General features: G+C 43.3%; 1 protein-coding gene across 1 annotated transcript; it reads right to left on the reverse strand.

Moving 5' to 3' along the window:
- Positions 1 to 994: 994 nt before the first annotated feature.
- Positions 995 to 21,182, reverse strand: LOC118569900 (vomeronasal type-2 receptor 26-like). Its single transcript, XM_036168167.1, has 7 exons — positions 20,974 to 21,182; positions 18,092 to 18,383; positions 9,126 to 9,923; positions 6,992 to 7,195; positions 6,161 to 6,166; positions 4,329 to 4,452; positions 995 to 1,941 (listed from the first exon to the last, which is right to left on the reverse strand). Exons 1-7 carry the CDS (start codon positions 21,180 to 21,182, stop codon positions 995 to 997), a joined length of 2,580 nt encoding a protein of 859 aa, XP_036024060.1.
- Between the last annotated feature and the right edge of the window lie 327 nt (positions 21,183 to 21,509).

A 21,509-nucleotide genomic window follows, 5' to 3' on the forward strand; every position in this document is an offset into this window, starting at 1 on the left:
AGACAACGGTAGGCCTGAGCTAATGGCCAAGCAGTTTAAATGATATAAGTGTCTGTGTGTTTATTTTATAAGTGGGTTGTCAGACTAACAGGGCTTAGTGGGGGCTGGAGAGGTCTCCAGCTACACTTCTTCATAGATTGCAATATTAAAATATATTATGTTCTTTAGCTTCCTAAACTCAGTGTAAAATTCTCAGTATTTAACTACATATTAAACAGTATTCTATTTCTTTTATATTTATTTCTTATTTCAAATAATGTCCTAGGGATAAGTAAGTCATACCAAACATTCACAAACTGATAAATATTTCAAGTGCTTCAACTTTTAGTGCCTAAATAATGCTTTTCTGAAGGTTCATTTACAGTCCTTGCAGACATGTTTTTATTTTTCTTGGGTATATATCTGTGAGTGAGATTGCTAAATCACATGGTAAGTCTGTGCAGTAACTGGCAGTGAAAAGTTCTATCCCCACTACTAATTATCTCAAAACAAAAAGGAGAGATCAATAATCAGATTATCAATTCCTCACACCCTCAGCAACACTTGAGATCATCATCACTTACTTCATCGCCCTTTTCACAATTTACATTTATATTTTGTGTGTATGAAGATAGGGGGTGCTTCTAGTAGCAAGCAGAGGTAACACAGCAACTTAGTGGTGTCAACTCTCTCCTTCCAACATCTGGGTCCTCTGTATCAAACCCAGGTTGCAAGTTTAATGGTAAGTGCTTCTAACCATTGAACATCTTGTCAACTCCCCTTTCTAACTATCTTAATTGTGATAAATTTTAGTAATACATAGAGAATAGTAAATAACCATCTATGTGGCCAATATCAAGTGACAGTCATGAGTGTTTTGTTAAAAGTATCTCACTTTTATCATGATCTGTCTTTGAAATACCTTTTGATACACACAAAAACAATAAGACAAAATCACAAGGGTAGTCCTGGTGACTTCCCCAAGGAATAGATCGTAAAGGATTGTGGTGTGGATCTAGGGAGACATTCTCTGGAGCACCTTACTCTGCCTATCCTGCTGTGCCTGGTGGCCTTGCCTTAGCCACACAGCAGTGTTCCTCTCTGGTTTCAGTAAGATGATGTAGCACTTGGGGATGAAGATGCCACCCAGAAGGCCAGCAGTGGAGGCCAGGATGGAGAAGATCTCTACAGCCACAGTGGACTTGCCCCGGGCACTGTGGTACAGGGGCAGGAAGGCTGTCCAGACACTGCAGAAAAGCAGCATGCTGAAGGTCAGGAACTTAGTCTCATTGAAGACATCTGGCAGGCCTCTGGCCAGAAAAGCTACAGAGAAGGTACCTGCTGCCAGGAAACCCAAGTAGCCCAGCACACAGAAGAAGATGGTGCCAGAACCCTCCTGGCACTGGATGACAATGTGCTGGGGCTCTGAGACCATATCCCTGTCTGGGAATGGTGGGGATGTGGCCAGCCAGACCCCACAAAGAACAACCTGCATGAAGGAAGCAATAAGGACCACTGAGGTGGAAGCCCCAGGGCTCAGGCATACTCGGATCCTGTCCCCTGGCCTAGTGACCCTGAAGGCCAGGACCACTGTGAGAGTCTTGGCCAGAACAGAGGACACGGCCACCGTGAACACCACAGCAAAGGTGGTCTGACGGAGGAGGCATGTCGTGACACTGGGTCGCCCAAGGAACAGCAAGGCACACAGGGCACAGAGGCAAAGAGAGACCAGGAGTAAGTAGCTGAGACTTCTGTTGTTGGCTCTGACCACAGGGCTGTCTCTGTGTTTCAGGAACACTCCCAGAACCAGGACAGCCAGACCAGCCAGGAAGAGTGCCGCCAAAGCCAGCATGAATCCCAGAGGTTCCTCAAAGGCCAGGAAGATCTCTGTCCTGGGCAGGCAACGGTCTCTCGTGTGGCTCGAGTACTGCTCCTTGGGGCACAGAAGACAGCTCTTCATGTCTATGGGAGACACAGAGACATCTACTCTACCACACTATATGAACTACACCAGCTCTGAAGGAAGGCGTCCTAAGCAGTAACTGCTCTTACAGCCTTTCCATCAAGTCATGTATTTATGATTTATTCCTGGTGACCAGGGCTGGAATGGCTAATAATAGAGGCAGAGACACAAAGGAAAAACCTGCACTCTGTATCTGTTTTATGGGAGGAGTTTTGTTTCTGTCTTCAGTTCTCATGTATCCCAGGCTGGCCTTGAACTTGTTGAGTAGCAGAGGATGACCTTCAACTCCTAAGCCTCCTGCACATCCTCTCAAGTGCTGTGATTATAGGCCTGTACCACTCACTATACCTAATTGGTGTGAGTTTGTGTATGTGCAGATTTGTGTGTGCACACATGTATGTAAGTTGATGGACATACTTGTCAAGACAAGACATTATCATCAGATATTATTGCTCAACCACCTCCCCTTCCTTATTTTTCTAATCAAACTTATTTGTTTATTGTTTGTGTGTATGTTTGCATGGGCTCAGGCATGCCAAGGTGTGCAAGTGAAGGTCAGTACAACTGTCAGGAATTTGGAGCTCACCTTCTTCCCTGTGGGTCCCAGGTGCTGAACTTACACTGTCAAGGTACACAGTGAATACTTTAACTAATGAACCATTGCACCAGACTCTGCAGCTTATTGTTTTGTAATTCCTTATTTTATTTTACTTGTTGACTGTTTTGTCTATACCTATGTATAGAAATCATGTGCATGCCTGGTGCCTGCAGAACTCAGAAGTTACCATCAGTTCCCCTGAAACTGGAGGTGCACGTGGTTGTGAGCCACCATGTGGGTGTTCCTAACTGTTGAGGCTCCTCCTCAGCCACCTTTTTACCTTAGGTTTTAAGACAGGATCTCTCACTGAACCTGGATATTACTGAGTTGACTATACTGGCAGACCAAATCCCCAAAGTTCCTCCTGTCTCTGCCTCCTGAGTGCTGAGATTATAGGAATGTGCCACCATACCTGGTCTCTTATGTGAGTTTTTAATGGTTCATTTCTTTCCAATAGTATCAGTAACTGATCATATTAACAAATGGGTTAGCCTGAACTGTGCCCACAAACTTCATTTGTTGAAGTCCTGTCCCTAAGCACCTCAAAATGGGATATATTTTCTCATGAGTAAACTGGAAATGATGTAATAAAGTTTAAATGATGTCACCAAGGTAGACCCTTATTCCAAGAAAGAAAGGGGAGTTTGGGCTGGGGCTAGCAGAGCATGACTTTAATCTCAGCACTTGAGGAGCAGAAGCCAGTAGATTTCTATCAGTTTAGGGCCAGACTGGTCAACATGAGGAGTTAAAAGTCAGCCAGAGCTGCATGGTGAGACAGTGTTTATAAACAAGCCACAAAAAAAAAAGACACACACACAAATAAGACAAAATGAGAGCACACACTTAGGAGATGACTCTTCCGTGGCAGAAGTGAGGCCACATACTGAACCAACCCTAAAGTCAACTTGCTTTGTGTTTCCAGCTTTCAGAATGGTAACAGAGTATGTTCTGAAGCTCAAGCAGCATGGGATGTGGTTGTCTGCTGCCATTCAACCTCCAGAACGAATCCCAAAACCACAAAAGAACATCTACCATGCAATTCCACTTACAAGAGGATTCAAAAGTCAGTAAAATTCATCAGTGTTGGCAAAAGACAGGGTTGTGATTACAGAACCATTAGAAGCTTGTCTAAGTAGCATATGCCATCTTTCTTAATCAGGGGCAAAGTATGTACAGTGTTTGCTAGAGGATAATTAATTATGCACTCCAATTATGGTCCATACACTTATCTGTCTCAATAAAGCATTTAGCTAAGAACAACTATAAGTCTAAAATTCTGGCTGGTGTTCCACGGAAAGCAAAGACTGTGTAATATCCTCATATCCCTCAGTGGACGGGTATGGAGGTTTGACTTAGAATGGCCTTCACACTGTCTCATATATTTGAAAGTTTGGTTCCTAGTTGGTGGACTGTTGGGATGGATTGGGATGTGTAGCATTGTTGGATGAGGGGTGTCAATGGGGGCTGCCTTTGAAAGTTCAAACTCCCACACCAGGCCCACCCTCCACGTCTCTGCCAGTCTGCTACCTGTAGATTAGAAGGTAAGATCTCAGCTACTGCTAAAACGCCATGACAGCCTGCCTCATGCCAGGCTTCCAACCATGATGGTTATGGGCCTACACTCTTTGATACTCTAAGGAAGCCCCCAGTTGAATTCTTTTCTTTTAGAGGCTGCCTTGGTCATGGTGTCTCTTCACCACAGTAGAAAAGTAACAAAGACAATGGACAAGTACAGGAGGCTCACAGGGCCCTCTTGACCCATCAGATTTCAGCTCCACAAGCCCTTACCTCTTTGGTCTGCAAACTGTCCCTCAGGGCAGGGTCTGCAATCAAAACAGCAGTGGGGGGCTCCCAGCCTGGGCACTTGGTTGAACCCTGGAAGGCAGCTTTCACTGCAGACAGATCTGGGCACCTAGTAACAGTGAGAACAGTGTCACCAGTGATTCTCCAGGAATACAGATGCTTAACCTCACCCTAAGAACCAAAACAGAACAGTTTCACAGCCCACTAGATGAGATGCATTTCAGAAAACCTGTCTATCCCATCAGATGCCAGATTGGAAATGCACCTTTGAATGAAATAGAGGAAGGGCTACATCTGGCTTGCATCACTAACAGTTTCAAAAACATAGCTAAACATTGTGATATGTTTTCTTTCCCAATCTCTGGGGCTTCTACATCAACAATTGAATGCTTGGGGGCAGAAGAGAAGGTTCAGTGGTTCAGAGTATAGGCTGCTCTTCCAGAGGAGCAGCGTTTAGTTCCCAGCATCCATACAGCAGCTCACACTGTAACTCCAGTTCCAGAGGTTCCAATGCCCTCTTACAGCCTCCCCAGGCACCAGCATGCACACACTACACAAATATATATGCTAGAAAACATGCAAAAATAAAACTTGAAGTAGCATTGTATCAGCAGACATTATAGAAGTGCTGCCATGCAGTATTGTCAAGTCAGCCTGCTTAACTCAATAACTCAGAAAAGAGTATTTTTCCTTTTTCTGTATTTTTAACTCTTTCCTTCTTTTAAATACTCTCCATATCCTGGACATGCTTTCCTTGATGCTCTTTGCTTTCTATTTCTTTAACTGAAGTTTCCAGCAGCCTTGTGGCTGCCTGCTGGCCTCCATGCCTAACTGAGAAGACATGGCTTCCTCTTCTCCATCTCCCTCTGTGAAGTGTTGAGATTTACAGTTTGACTGGGCTGATGTTTTTCACTTAAAAAATCTAATAAGAGAAAAATTACAGGTACTGACTCCTTCAGCACACACACACACACACACACACACACACACACACACACACACACACTTTCACACCACACTTAGTCATCCTCCCATATACCTTGGAACTGCCAAGGATGACCCAGTTTTTCTTAGCAAGGCTCTACCTCCAGGCAAGGATTATGAAGATGGAAGTGTGGCATGCTGACATCACTGCCACAACAGAAGACAGCAGAAAACTCTCCCATCATCAAGGCCATTGAAAGGTTCTTCAAAGAAGTCCTTGGAACACATAGTATGTGCCCTTTAAGCTTGAGAAATCCAAGAATGGGAATCTCATTGTCATGTATAAAACCTTAAGGCCACCATTGACTGGAGATGCCACCAGAACAAAGTTAGATAAAGTTGTAGAGGAGGGGACTCTTTCTTCACTGGCACAGGACAGGAAGCTGGGGCATTGCTATACACCACACTCCACACACAGACATATCTATCTCAACACTACATAGAATTTTGTTAATAAATGTCAGTGTTTGAATCTCAAATATTTCCCAAAGTCTCATGAGTTGTGGCACAAGTTACTAGATGGTAGGTTGTTGAAGAATGATTAGATTTTGTTGCCTCTAACCTAATGAATGGGTTATTTTTTAATGGACTCATAACTTGATGGTTTATTGTAGATGGTGGAAATGGAAGTAGGACCTAGATGGCAGAAGTGGGTCACAGAGAGTATGCACTGGTAAGATGTAACTTGTTTACCTATCTAATCTACCTAGTTCCCCACCTCCCTACTTTCTGGCACCCACGAATTGAGCAACCTGTTCCACCACACCTACCTGCTGCCATGCATGACATACTGCCTCAACCACACACACCCAAAGCAAAGGATACATCTGAACTTGGAGCTCTCAAACCCGGAGGCAATAAATACCTTTCCACTCTTTGAACTGTTTATCAGGTATTGCTCACAGTGGGGAAAAAAGTTAACACAGCAGATAAACTAAGTGTCTGTTGAGTCCACATCCCAAGTGGACCATGGGAAAGTGTCTAACTTCAGTGGATCAGTATCATCCACCTCTCAGATCAGGTCCTGAACACAGACAATGAAAATACTCCCAAGTGAGTACCAGCTGCAGATTCTCATTCTATTAGTGAGTCTAGTATGCTCTTTTCTTCCCCCATGTTTATGTGTGTGTGGTATAAATATTTGTTTTCCACTTGTACATCCATGTGGGGTCATGTTTATGTATGGACAAGTATATGTGGAGGCCCAAGGTTAATATTGGGAATCATCCTCAACTGCTTTCTCACTGTGTTCATTGAGGCAGAGGCTCAAAGTAAAACCCAGACTTCACTAATACAGCTCATCTTACTAGGCAGTTAGCTTTGTGCATCTCTGTGTCTCCACCTTCCACACTGCCCACTCATCATGTACAAGTGTTCTGGAGATCCAAAATCTGGTTCTTGTCCTTGCATACAAAATACTTTAACCACTGAGCCATCTCCTGATCCCAGCTTTCATATTTTCATTTTTGCTGGTGAATCAAGACATCCAGAGAAAGATCTCTTAGGAGATAAACAGCATAACCAGCTATAACTGACTGGCCCAGTCTAGGGCTACATCTACTTCATGCACAAATAGAGATGAGGAATCCTAGACTTGGATTTTCCCAGTCACTTTAACACACTCAGACAGGAGTCATCACTGCAGTCAGGAAACTCACATGTACATCCTTCATCAAATGGACCATCATTTTGCTCCCCGGAGAGACTTGAGGGTCTATCATGCCTACATGAACCAATGGAAATACACCCTCAGGGGTCTTTTGCCCTTGGAAAATGTCAAATTTTGTTACCAAATCTCCATTGGCATCAAACATAATCTTGCTTCCATCAGGAGTCTTGAAGTGCACCTTCCTGAGGGCATGAAGCAGCTGAGGAAGGAAGGGAGACATTGTACCTTGGCAAGAACTAATCAGTTTGTTTTATCCAAATTACCACATGCCAATGGTCTCTGAAGTGATTGAGTGCCACTTCAACCAAGGACTGGACCCATTAGGCATAACAGAGATCAAGAACCTGTGATATTTTCAGACTAACAAAAACATTCTAGCTTTAATAAAATAATAATTCATAATAATTAATCCAGATAATTTTAAACCTAATATTCTGTGTGTGTGTGTGCACACACACATACACACACACACACACACACACACACACACACACACACACACACGCGCGCACGCATGCAACAGCCTTAAAATTAAACCCAAAAACATGACAATGTGGTTCCTGCTCCAGGGTCTCATTTGGCTGTGTACTACTCTCCTCAATCTTCCCATCACACTCAGTTGACTCCAAATCCTAGCAAGACTTCCAAAGACTGGCCCCAGCCCACCTAGGCCACCCATGCACTCCAAACAGTGTCCCATAATTCATCAGTCCCTCCCAAGATGCTCTTCTATTTGCTCCATTCTAGGGTCTTGACACATGCTGTTCCTGCCATCTGCAATGCTCGTACTTCTAGCCACAGTGAGACTTCTCATCCTCTTGTCCTGAACTCAAGTATTTCCACATAAAGAGAACTGTTCCAGCCTTTCACTTCCATCCTTTACTCACTCCTTACTTCTTCATCTACTTTACATCTTCATAAAATATACACAGACATCTCATCACATATTTTAATTTTCTGACAGGATCTTGCATTGTAGTCCAGGTTGGCCTGGACTTCAGGATTCTATGGCCCAAACCTACCCAAATGACAGGTATGACCAACAAAGTCTGACCTCTTGTAATTTTTAATCTATCACTCTCAGACAAAAAGTCAATTTCCATTACTGTCTATCTGGTTACAACCACAGATACCTTCACCAGGCACACAGTAGAGACTCAGATCATTTGAGTGGAGGTGATGAAAATGTACCTATTCCTTGTCCACATTCTCACTGATCACCTCACCAGGAAACAATTTGTTTACAGAGGGCCCCCTTACAGATCAGGGCATATGCTACCTTGAATGGATTTGAGAAGATGAGAGAGACAGACAGACAGACAGACAGCAGACTGGTGCCAAGAATACCAAAATGCACTATATATGTATATGAATTTATCACTAATATTTTAAAACACAATAATAAGTAAGGACTTGGGAGATAGCTTCATGATTAAAGCACTGGTCATAAATGCTTGAGGATCAGATTTCAAATCCCCAGAACCCATGTAAATGTCAGTGAATGTGGCAGCCAATATCTACTTATATCCTCAGAAGGTGGAGACAGGAGATGCCCAGAACAAGCTATCTAGCAAGACTAGATACATCAACAAGTTCTGGGATTGAGTGAAAGACCCTGCCACAGAGCAAAATAGAAGAGGATTGAAAGATGATTCATCATCCTCAGACCTTCCCACATGTTGTATACATGAGTGTGCTCCCCACCACATGTGTCTCCATGCCCACACACATACCATATACCAAAAAATGAAAAATAAATAAATAGCATTGGATATCTGTTTGAAATTTTGATTTGCAGCATGCCTATACTAAAAGTATATATATCCACTGTTTACCAAAGCTTAAATTTGTGACACTAAAAAAATCTATTTACTCTTATATGAAATATTAATTTTACTAGGCATCCTGTATTTGCTAAGTTAGGCAAGCCACAGGGACAGAACTCATCTGAGATCACACACATAGCATGGAATCCTTGTCCACTGTTCCTTCTAAGATGCCTCTCAGTTGCAAGTATGAGGCATCCTTGCTGGAGCATGCAGTCAGCTTCACCTCTATACCCTAGTTGAAACCAATGTCCTCTTCCCCAACCATACCTGAATCACCCACTCCACACATGCCTCTCTCACCTGCCAGGGCTGGAAGTCCTGAGAGTCTGTAACTTTCCCATGCTGGTGCCCATGAGTTATCATGTCTTGCAGGGCATGAGCAATGCTGTAGACAGCTGTGTAAGCAGCATCAATTTTACTCACTTCTGCAAAAGGGTACTGCTTGTTTTTCAGACTCTCATTCCCTGAGCACAGCTGGACACCCTCTGTCACTGTGCTGCTCTGGTGGGGCCATTTACAATCAAAGGTGAACTCCCAGAACTTCTTTATAAACATGTCTTCTGGGGTCTGGTTGGGCCGCAGGTGAGCAAGGAACTCAGGGAAGCCAGTTGCTCTGCTGCTATGATACAGAAGGCCAAATGTGCTGTGCAACACCTGGGAAATGTCTGGAATGGTCAGGGCGAGCACCATGTGCAGAGTGTCTTTGCTGACCCAGACCTGGCCTGAGACAGGGACATCTAGTAAGCCATACAGGATGGGCTGGAAATTTGCATTGCTTAGGAAAACCAGAACAACCCTAGCTGTGGATTTTTGCATATTCTGGACAATCTCTTTAATTTTCCCCAAGGACTCATGGGAAGGAACATGGAGGATGACCTCAATGCACACACCAGCTCTGTTCAGCTCCTGAGTGGCCAAAGAGCTGGCCTGCTGCCCATATTCATCATCATGGGCCAGAATGATCACCCAGGACCACTGAAAGTGAATTATCAGCTGGGTCACTGCAAAGGAGGATGTGAGGTCACTAGTCAGGGTCCGCATGAAAGATGGGAACTGGATCTTGTCACTGAGGCTGGGTAGTGAAGACGAGTAACTGACCTGTCAAGGAAGAGCCAGAATAGAAGAGTGGATGAAATGTGGTCTTAAGCATGGGCTGATGATCTGGTTTAAATGTCAGAAGGAGAGGGATAGAGACATGGCTCAGAAGTTTAGAGCCCTTGTTCATGCACAGGACCTAAGTTCAATTCCCAGCACCTACATCAAATGGCTTACATCTGCCTGTAGCTCCAACTCAAGGAAATCTGATACCTTCTTCAGGCTTCCTCCTACACAGACATATTCAAATACACATAAATGCATATTTAAATATGAAACATGAAGAATTTTCATGAAAGGACTGATTCCTCCTGTTCCCATCCCCACCTATCCCCAGTCCACCTGAATAATCTATTCCATTTCCTCTTCCTAGGGAGATCTGTACATCCCCCATTGAGCCCTCCTTGTTGCTTAGCTTCTCTGGGTCTGTGGATTGTAGCATGATTATCCTTTACTTAACAGCTAATGACCACTTGTGAGTACATACCATGTTTCTCTTTGTGGGTCTGGGTTACCTCACTCAAAGATCTTTTTTCAGTTTCATCCATTTGCCTGCAAATTTCATGATGTCATTGTTTTCAATAGCTGATTAATACTCCATTGTGTAATGTACCACATTTTCTACATCTATTCTTCAGTTGTTGGACACCTACATTGTTTCCAGTCTCTGGCTATTACAAATAATGCTGCTACAAATATAGATGAATAAGTATCCTTGTGGTATGATGGTCCTTTGGGTATATGCCCATGAGGGTTATAGCTGGAACTTGAGGAGATCGATTCACAATTTTATGAGAAACTGCCATATTGATTTCCAAAATGGCTATACAAGCTTGTACTCCCACCAGGAGTGGAGGGGTATTCCCCTTGTTCCACATCCTCACCAGCATGAGCTGTCACTTTTGTTATTGAGCTTAGCCATTCTGACAGGTGTAAGATAGAATCTCAAAATAGTTTTGATTCGCATTTCTTGATGAGTAATGTTGTTGAACATATTTTTTAAGTGTTTCTCAGCCACTTAAGAGTCCTCTGTTGAGAATATTCTGTTTCAATCTCTACCCCATTTTTAATTGGGTCTTTAAATATTTTGGATATTAGGCCTCTGTTGGATGCGGGGTTGGTGAAAATATTTTCCCATTCTGCAGTTTGCCAGTTTTTCTATTGATGGTGTCCTTTGCCTTACAGAAGCTTTTCGTTTCATGGGGTCCCACTTACAAATAGTTATTCTTAGTGCCTATGCTATTGGTGCTCTGTTCAGGAAGCTGTCTCCTGTGCATTCTTTCTCTTCTACTAGGTTCAGTGTATTTTGTTTTTATGTTGAGGTCTTTGATGCACTTGTACCTGTTTTTTGTTTTGTTTTGTTTGGGGTTTTTGTTGTTGTTGTTTTGATTTTTCAAGACAGGATTTCTCTGTGTAGTTTTGGTGCCTATCCTAGATCTCGCTCTATAGACCAGGCTAACCTCGAAATCACGGAGATTCGCCTGACTTTGCCTCTCGAGTGCTGGAATTAAAGGTATGCACCACCGCCACCCAGCTTGTGCTTGAGTTTTGTGCAGGGTGATAGATATGGATCAATTTGCATTCTTCTACATGCTAACATCCAGTTACACCAGCACAGTTTGTTGAAGATGGGTTCTTTTTACTGTGGTGGTATTGTGTTCCCTGAAATATTGTGCACTCTAATAAACTTATCTGGGGACAGAGACAGAACAGCCATAATATTAAACATAGAGGTTAGACAGTGGTAGCACACGCCTTTAATCCTTGCATTCCAGAGGCAGAGATCTACCTGGATCCCTGTGTGTTCAAGGATACAGCCAAGCTTGGTGACTCACACCTTTAATCCCAGAAAGTGAGCCTTTAATCCCAAGGAGTAATGGTAGAAAGCAGAAAGGTATATAAGGCGTGAAGACCAGAAACTAGAAGCATTTGGCTGGTTAAGCTTTTAGGCTTTGAGCAGCAGTTCAGCTGATATTCATTCAGGTGAGGACTCTAAGGCTTCCTGTCTGAGGAAACAGGATCAGCTGAGAAACTGGTAAGGAGGTGGCTATGGCTTGTTCGGTTTCTCTGATCTTCCAGCATTCACCCCAATACCTGGCTCAGGTTTGATCTTATTAATAAGAACTTTTTTAAGATTCCTGCTACATTTTACCATGTATATTTCTGGTTTCTTTATCAAAAATCAGGTATCCATAGGTGTGTAGATTTACATCTATGTCTTCAATTAGATTCCATTAATTAACCTGTCTGGTTTTATGCCATAAGATTATTATTACTATAGCTCTGTAGTACAGCTTGAAATCAGAGGTGTTGATACCTCCTGATGTTCTTTTATTTAACAGGATTGTTTGAAGTATCCTGAGTTTTTTGTTTTTCCTAGCAGAGCCTCCTAGTAACGGGAAGTACATAGCCTAAACTGGCTATCTTCTATAACCAAGCAAGGCTCTTGGCAATGGGACTGGACATCAACCTAGTCATAAAACCTTCAACCTATGAAGTCAAGTAGAAGCCTGATGCAAGAGAAACTTTCACGACTCTTTAAGGTGGCCCCAGCTAAGACTTCTGGCAGCAGTGGATGCATAGCCTGAACTGACCATCCCCTGTGATTAGATTGGTGACTACCCCAATTGTCATCAAAGAGCCTTCATCCAGTGACTGATGGAGGCAGATTCAGAGACCCACAGCCAAACATTGGGCTGGGGAGTCCTGCTGAGGAGAGGGAAGAGGAAAGAGGGGGTCAGAAACATTGCAGGAAAACCCACAGTAACCACTAGCTTGGCTCATGGGAACTCACAAAGTCTGAACCAATAACCAGGGAGCCTGCATGGGACCCAGCTAGGCCCTCTGCATATATGTGACAATTGTGTAGTTTGGTCTATATGTGGGACTCCTGGCAATGGGAGCAGAGGCCATCCCCAGTGCATTGACTGGCTCTTGGGAACCTATTCCTCATGCTGGATTGCCTCACCGAGCCTGAATACAGGGAGAGGTGCTTGGTCTTAAGGCAGCTTGATATGCCATGCATTGCTGAAGCCCATGGGAGGCCTGCCCCTTTCTGACTGATTACAAAGGAGTGGTGGATTGAGGCAGCAGAGGGGAGAAGGGAGGAGGGGAAGAGGAAGCAGGGAAGGTTGCAGTCAAAATGTAAAAATAATTAATTAATTAATTAATTAAAAACCTTCCAGTGCCAGGAATGAGCTCCAACTTGTAGAGTATTTGGCCAAAGGGGTCCCATAGAATCTCCTAAACATCATAGACTATTCCTAAGGCCATTAGTTATTCTCCACAACCTGATGGTAAGGCTCCATTGCCAAAGATACTGCTTACTTATGTCATCAAACACTGGAGAAATAAAGCTGGAGCCCACCTAGAAACTTCATCTCCTACTGCCTAGCATTTGTGGCTCTGGAAGGTATTCCACATTTCTTGAGGTGAAAGTAATCAACAATACCATCCAGCTACAAACCCTGTATCCAACAACAGCAACCTGCCTGTAAGATATACTGATGCAATAGTGGCAAGAATGTTAAGGAAGTAACCAACTACTTTTTATAGGATTTAAGACCCATTCCATGAGATAGAATCCACACCTGACATTAAAGTGGCCAAGAACTTGAGACTAGACAAGTCATAGGACCTGGGAGAAAATCTACTATTAATATTCTGCTAAAGAAACATAGCAATACAATGACTCCTAATGACATATTGCTACACTCACAGATCAGTACCTTGCTCAAACCTCATTAGAGAAGCATCTTCTTTCATGGTAATTAACAGAGATCCACAACTGAACAATATGTAGAGAGTGAGAGTCTTTGGAGTACTCAGTCATAAATGGGATGTCTTCATCAAGTCCCTCCCCTCAAGGCTCAGGGATCCATGTGGAAGAAGAGGTGGAAAGATTATAAAAGCAGAAGCAATGAATGATTCCAAGGATGTAGCATCTTCCAGACACAACAGAACTGATGCACATATGAACTCAGAGACTGTGACAGCAGGCACAGGATCTCAATAGGCTCAAACCAAAGTCCCAGCTCTGAGAAAGGGAGGTGGAAATCAAAGTCCCACTGCTAACCAAGAAACTATTTGCAGTTGATACCTACTAGGAAAAGGGATTTAGCTCTCTAAAATGGCATCTCACTGGGTATATCAATTGCACTGCAGCATAGGACCCATGCCTAGATGTAGTTGCCAATGCAAAATACACTTCAGGTTGGTTGGTTGGTTGGTTGGTTGGTTGGTTTTGTGGAGGAACTTTTGGTTCATTTTGATTTTCTGGGGTTTTTTGTCATTAATTTTTTGTGTGTTTTCATTGTTTTTGAGAGGGAGAGACAGAGAGGGAGAAGGGGAGAGGGATGGGGTAAGAGAGAGGGATAGGGTGAAAGACTGAGATAGACGGAGGGAGAGAAAGAGAGAGACGAAGAGAGAGTATGTATCATGAGTTGGGTGAGTAGGGAAGTGGGAAGGTCTGGGAGTAACTGGGAGAGGGGAAAGAATGTGATTAAAACATATTTTATGGAAAATTTTTAAATAAAAAGAGAATTGCCCAGTTTTTAAAAATGGGGGGTGATAGGTAAACAATGATAAAGGAGGCCACCAAGTGGCCTCTGACGGCCTCTACACCTATGAAAAGGTTCATACACTTGCACACACACACACACAGAGGCATACACACATGGAAACATATACACAAACATTAAGTATGCCAGAATTTCAAAGAAACAAATAATCCTGCTTTACAGTGGGGCATGGTGAAACACACTTGTAATGTACCACTTAGGAGGGTGAGGCATGAGAATGTATCTGCAATTTCAAGGTCAGCATGTTCTACATAGTGAATTCTAAGACAGCTAGGTCTTCAGGGTAAGACTTTGTATCTCAAGAAACAAAATTACAAACTTTACAGAAACCTCAAGTTAGAAGCACTTTAGTGAGAATCTACACTAAAGTGGTGATAGGTAAGACCTTGGATAAAATTCTGCAGATTACACCATCCAGTTAAAAAGGACAGGGTAAAGCCCATCTCACAAAAAATAAAATTAACAAATGTCAGACATTCAAAGAGACTGGAATTTACTCAAATTTAGAGGCTTCATGGCGAAAAGTAAATAATTTAAATCAGAATCTTCACACAATGCTTATGTTAATGTGAAGAGTGAATATACATACACATTTGTGTATGCATGTATATATGTGTGTATATATACATATATATTGTATATTTTACATATATATGTTGAGAAGGGTCTCAACTAGCCAAGGCTACCCTCGATCTCACTATATAGCTAAGGATAACATGGCACACTGGATCCTTCTGTTTCCACCCTCTGACTGCTATATTACAGGAACACTAGAGTTTAGAACCAGGGCCTTGTGTGCACTGGGCAAGTGCTCTAGCAACAGAGCCACATCCTAGTTCCTGAAGTGATTGTTATGGTTTGAATCTGAGATGTTACCAGAAGGTTCACAGGTGGGGACTTGGTTTCCAGCAGATGGGCTTTGGTAAGTCCTGGATCCTGAGGGCTCTGACCTGATCAATGGTTAGTCCTTTAATGGAGTCATAGTGGTGGCATTTTATAGACTCCATGGAAAGTAGATAAGAGGAACCAGACATCTGGGGCTGTGTCCTGCTGGATGTAGTGTGTCTCCCACACCCTATGTCTCTCTGCTTCCTGACCACTGGGGTGTCCCACACACACTTCTACCATGAAGCTCTGGATTACCACAGGCCCAGAAACACTGCATCAGATCACAAAGGTGTGAAACTTCAGAAGCTAAGCCAAAAGAAATCTTTCCTCTCTTAAGCTGTTTCTCTCAGGTATGTCTATCACAGCAAGGAAAATCTAATAAACAGTTCAGTGATTGATTAAATAGTTCAATAGAATTGCCACTTGACCCAGCAATTTTATCTACATTCCTATGATAACCAAAAGTATATGGACATTTTTTTTAAAAAAAAAAACCTATACTCAAATATTCATAGAAACAGCACATGTGAGGGCCCTAATAAGGAACCAGCTCTAGTAGTGATTGCTCATTGGTGTGACAGAAATAACTGACAAGAAGCAACTTTAGTGAGGAAGCTTTAGGCTCACGGTTTGAAAAAGTACAATCCATGTGGCGGTGTGCACACAGCAGCAGATGGTGCCATGGAGGTAGATATGGACCTGGGAATCCTCATTCTTTGTGGAACAGAAAGCAGCAAACATACAGAAAGTGAGACAATATTTAACCCTAAGGCCCATCTCCACTGGCCAAGCCCCTAAACGCTGCTTAACCTTCTAATACAAGCCCATGGCCAAGGGAGCGAGGGAGTTAAGTCTTCAAACACATGAGTGTACTTCATAATCAAAGGTATATGAACTGATAAATGGATAAGCAAAACATGGTCTTTGCATACAAAGGATTATAAATGTTGATAAGGAGTGAAATGCATGCTGGCACACACTACAACGTGAATGAGCCTTGAAGGCATGCTCAGTGAAAGAGGCCAGTCTAGATATACACACACAGTGGTAGTCCAGTCATATGATATGACCAAAACAGCCAAATCCACAGAGACAGAAAGTAAATTATAGGTTGCTTCACAGTAGGAATGACGGGATGTGGTAGCCAATGGGTGGAGAGGGGTGGCTCTGTGCAGGAAGATGAAAACATTCTCACATCAACTGTGGGAATCATGCTTAGATAAAAATTACTTAATTGTTCACCTTAAATGGAGAAATTGTCCTCAAGTTTCCTCTTAAAACTATGAACTGGGCCGGGCGGTGGTGGCGCACGCCTGTAATCCCAGCACTCGGGAGGCAGAGGCAGGCGGATCTCTGTGAGTTTGAGGCCAGCCTGGGCTACCAAGTGAGTTCCAGGAAAAGACGCAAAGCTACACAGAGAAACCCTGTCTCAAAAAACCAAAACGGAAAAAAAAAAAAACTATGAACTAAAGAGATGATCGTCAGATACGGTCTCCATTGTGGGAATGACACTCATGGATGGGTTACAGGGAACATCCAGGGGGTAGATGGGAGCAAATGGCATGAGCCCAATTGCCTAGACTCAAATCCCAACTCTAGTGCCTACAGCCGGTCAAGCTTCCTGATAAGTTGTTTAGGGCAGAGTTTTTTGCTTTTGTTCCTTTGTTTGTTTTTGGTTTGTTGGGGGTGGGGGGAGGTTGTGTGGGTGTGAGAGAGCTGTAAAAATGTCTTCTCAGGTTAAGGTGTTTGCCACCAAGCCTAAGCTTAATACCCGGAACCTACATAGTAGAAGAAGAGAAGAAAAGTTGTTTTACGACCTCCATATGGGCACTGTGGCATTGTTGTTGGGTGTGTGTGTGTGTGTGTGTGTGTGTGTGTGTGTGTGTGTAATAATAATAATAACTAATAAGCTGGAGAGATGGCTCAATGGTTAACAGTATTGCTGTTCCTTCAGAGAACCTGGGTCCAATTCCCAGCACCCTCATGGCAGTCTATAACTCAAGTTCAAGGGAATCCAATGCCCTCTTCTGACTTCCATGGGCACCAGGCACAGATGTACATACATTTATACATGAAGGCAAAATACTAATACACATTTAAAAAAATCTTTTTCTTAGTGAGGGTTTCTATTGCTGAGAAGAGACACCATGACCACAGCAACTCCTATAAAGGAAAATATTTTATTGGATGGCTTACACCTTCAGAGGTTTAGTCCATAATCATCATGCCAGGACATGGCAGAATCTGGCATACGTGTTGCTGGAATAAGAGCTTAGAATTCTGCATCTTGATCCACATACAACAGAAAGTGCACTGTCCTCACTAGAAGTAACTTGAACATAGAAGACATCAAAGCCCACCTCCACAGTGACACACTTCCTCCAACAAGGCCATACCTACTCCAACAAAGCTACATCTTCTAATAGTGGCATTCCGTTTGGGAGACATTTTCTTTCAAACCACTAAAATGTTTAAAATATATTTTTTAATAAAAAATTGCAGTTTCCTCCTCAATGCAGGAGGATGGTAGTTCTCTCTAAACTGTTTACACATGTAGGAGAACCGTGTTGGACATGGAGAACATTTGCAGGGAGCCTGGCTCCACAGCAGAGCTGCTCACTAGTGTGACCATCACATCATTTCACTATCAGCATTAAGGGACTGCACTACACTCAGGAAGGAAGAAGACTTTCAGCAACTCACCTGGGGAAACTTGTACAGTCCCAGAAGTCTGGCCATGGAGACAGACAGGGATGACCTCGTGTCCCCAACCAACGCAGCCTGAGGAGAGCCATGCTGGCATGTGTAGTTGGGGATGGGCTCCTCCTGCCTCGTGAGGAAGCTCATTGTCTCATGGAGGGCTCCATGCACTGTGTCCCCAGAGTTTCGAATAGAGAAGCCCAGGGTCACATTGGGCAGCAAGTGAGCACTCCTATTAATCTCCTCGATGGCAAAGACAAAACTCTGGGCCACCCGGTAGCCCCAGTTGGAAACGCTGAGGGAAAGAGAAGCCCGCATTCATCACTCATGATGGGGTAAATGGAACAAGAATAACCACAGTGACTCAAGGGATACATGTAAAACATACATATGCACAAATACTTACACATAAATGTGCAGAGGAGCACAGTTCAGAACATATAAAGGGGAGCCAGAGGGAATGTGGAGACAGTAATCAGAGGAGCAGCTTCAGAAGACAGGAAGGATAAGTGAAGATGTATTAAATAAGCTGGGTTCTGGCACGTAGGAGGCACTCAGGAGGCAGAGGCAGGTGGATCTTTGTGAGTTGGAGACCAGCATGGATTACATAGCCAGACCCAGGAACCAGAACTACATAAAAGACCCTGTCTCAAGGAAACGGAGAAAAAAAATCTATTGCATAATACGGCTGGTTACAATTTCTAGTAACTAACATCTATTTCAGAATTGCTGAAAGTAAGAGCCGAGAGTCAGGGAGAAGAAATGTAAAATGTTGGTTCAGAACACGATTCAGACATTGCAGACATGATATGGCAGCTGCAGGTGTCTGCACTAGGCCTATACAATGCTATGTGTTCATGTGTATACATGATGTAACTGTAGACCCATACATGCTACAACACATGGAAGCCATGGAACAAATTAGTGAGTTTATGTGGGTTTCAGGGAAGAATCAAATTCAGGTTATCCATGAGGCTTGCATGCTGAGTGCTTTACCCCATGAGCCATCTGACTGGCCCATCTTCATCTTATTTTTTTGAGACAGGTTATCTCACTGAACCTGGACCTCATCCATTCAGATAAGCTGGCTGGCCATCCACCTTTGGAAACTGCCTGTCTTACTTTTCCTAACCAGGGTTACAGATGTTCAACATGCTAGGCTTTCACTTGGGTGCTGGGAATCAAACTCAGGTCTTCATGCTCATACAGCAGACATTTCACCAATTCAAGCATTTTCCCAGATTCTAAGACCTTTATTTTCAGATTCTCCAGTCTCCAACTCCCATGTTAGATTTTAAACATTCACATCACAAAAAAAATAAGTATATAAAGTGATGGGTTTGTTGGTGAACTTGATTAATCATTCTATAATGTATACATTTATTAAAATACAGCTTTGCACTCAATGCATACATACAATTATCACTCATTGGCTTAAAAAATAATATGGGATCCAGGTATAGTGAAATGAACTTTTGATTTCAGCACTCAGGTTGGGGAAGCAGGAAGATAGTGAGTTTACAATAGCCATGTCTACAGAGCAAGACACTGTGTCAAAAAAAAAAAAAAAAGCAAGCCAGTGTGATGGCTCATACCTATAATCCCATGTTTGGAGCTAGCCTGAACTACACAAGGAACTCTAGGCCAGTTGGAGCACAAAGAGATATTGTCTCAAAAAACTTGTCATTTAAAGTGATTTTAAATGTGAAAATGCAGAAGTGAAAATCTCTTGCATTTGTGGCTGAATACAAAATGATTGTAGTTATTTTACAAAACACTCTTAACTATTTTTTGACTCAAGTCTAATTCTGTACCCCAATCTTGCTTGAAACTCTCAATGTTCTTGCCTCAGCTTCCTGAGTACTAGGAGTACAGTCATACACCCCATAATACTCAGTCAATTAAAAAGAAATAAAGTTAAATACAAACATTTAAAAAACAACCAAAAAGGCTGTGTTGGAACTACTGTGGGCAACAGTATGTTGGAAAGGCTTGGACAAAAATGGGGGGGGGGGGTATGGCTCAATTCATAAGTTTGATCTGCAGCACCTCATAAACTGAGTGTGGTGGTACACTCCTATAATCCCAAACACGCAGGAGATGGAGGCAGGATGATCAGAAATTCAGGGTCATCTGTGACTACCTAGTGAATTGGAGGCTACTTGACACTCTTAGAAAAAAATACAAGCTAAAGAATACAGTACCGCCAGGCGGTGGTGGCGCATGCCTGTAATCCCAGTACTCGGGAGACAGAGGCAAGTGGATCTCTGTAAGTTCGAGGCCAGCCTGGTCTACAGAGCTAGTCCAGGACAGGCTCCAAAGCTACAGAAAAACCCTGTCTCGAAAAACCAAAAAAAATCCCAGCACTCCACAGGTAGAGGCAGGCGGATCTCTGAGGTTGAGGCCAGCCATGTCTACAGAGAGAGTTCCAGGACAGTCAAGGCTATGCAGAGAAACCTGTCACCAAAACTAAAATAAAATGAAGATGAATACAGTAGAGAGGAATCATAGGGCCGATAAGTGATGAAAATTTATTATTTACACATGAATTCATTCAACAAACACACCTACCTAGACACTATTTTAAGAACCAAGGATATACAAAAGAATCAACAAATCTCCCCATCCCCACCCTGGCCTGTGGAGTAAAACCAGTACATGAGCAGCCTATATTTCAGTCTGGTATAAACAAGACAGACAGACAGACAGACAGACAGACAGAAGTGATGTAAAATGAAAGCACCAGAGCTACTGCAAGTATACACAGAGAAAGGGGGTGGCCATCTATCTGAGATTATGAGAATCAACCCTTATCCGAGACATCTCACAAGCTTGTAAAGCTGCTTCAGGATTTCAGAGAATCCTATCCCACATCCAGCACTTACCCTGAAGCCACAAGTCCAGACGGTGGGGCAGTGAAGTCAGACAGGGTACCATTAGAGAAACGAAAGATGGAGAAGCTGCCCCCCACTATTACATCTCCAGGACGGTCAAAGCGAGGTCTCTGCCTTGGCAACAGCCAGGCTCTTGGTGCAGAAAAGGCAGACCCAGAAAGACAGCCAAACAGAACAGGAAAGAGAATACACAGCCACATGCCTGCTGGGGGCCAGACAGCCAGTGACAGGACAGCCCCACATGGGGCAGCGGCTAGCAGTGAAGGGGGCTTTTATCTGAGAGATTTCCCTTGATCAAGGACCTCAGGCTAAGACCACACTGGGGGCTCTAGGCTTGCAGACTGTGAGGAGAATATTGATCATGAGGTGGTGGAGGTGGGTGGCCACTAAATCCCAGAGCCATTAAAAGTTTTATCCCCTCCTCCTGAGGCTTCATAGCCTCTCTGCATCCAAGGTCACAGCTCTGGGCATCATCTGCAGACTACAGGAAGGGCGACAACAGGTCTGACTGTCTCCTGGGGGTCTTG

This window comes from Onychomys torridus, chromosome 1, assembly GCF_903995425.1.
Source record: "Onychomys torridus chromosome 1, mOncTor1.1, whole genome shotgun sequence".
NCBI lineage: Eukaryota > Metazoa > Chordata > Mammalia > Rodentia > Cricetidae > Onychomys > Onychomys torridus.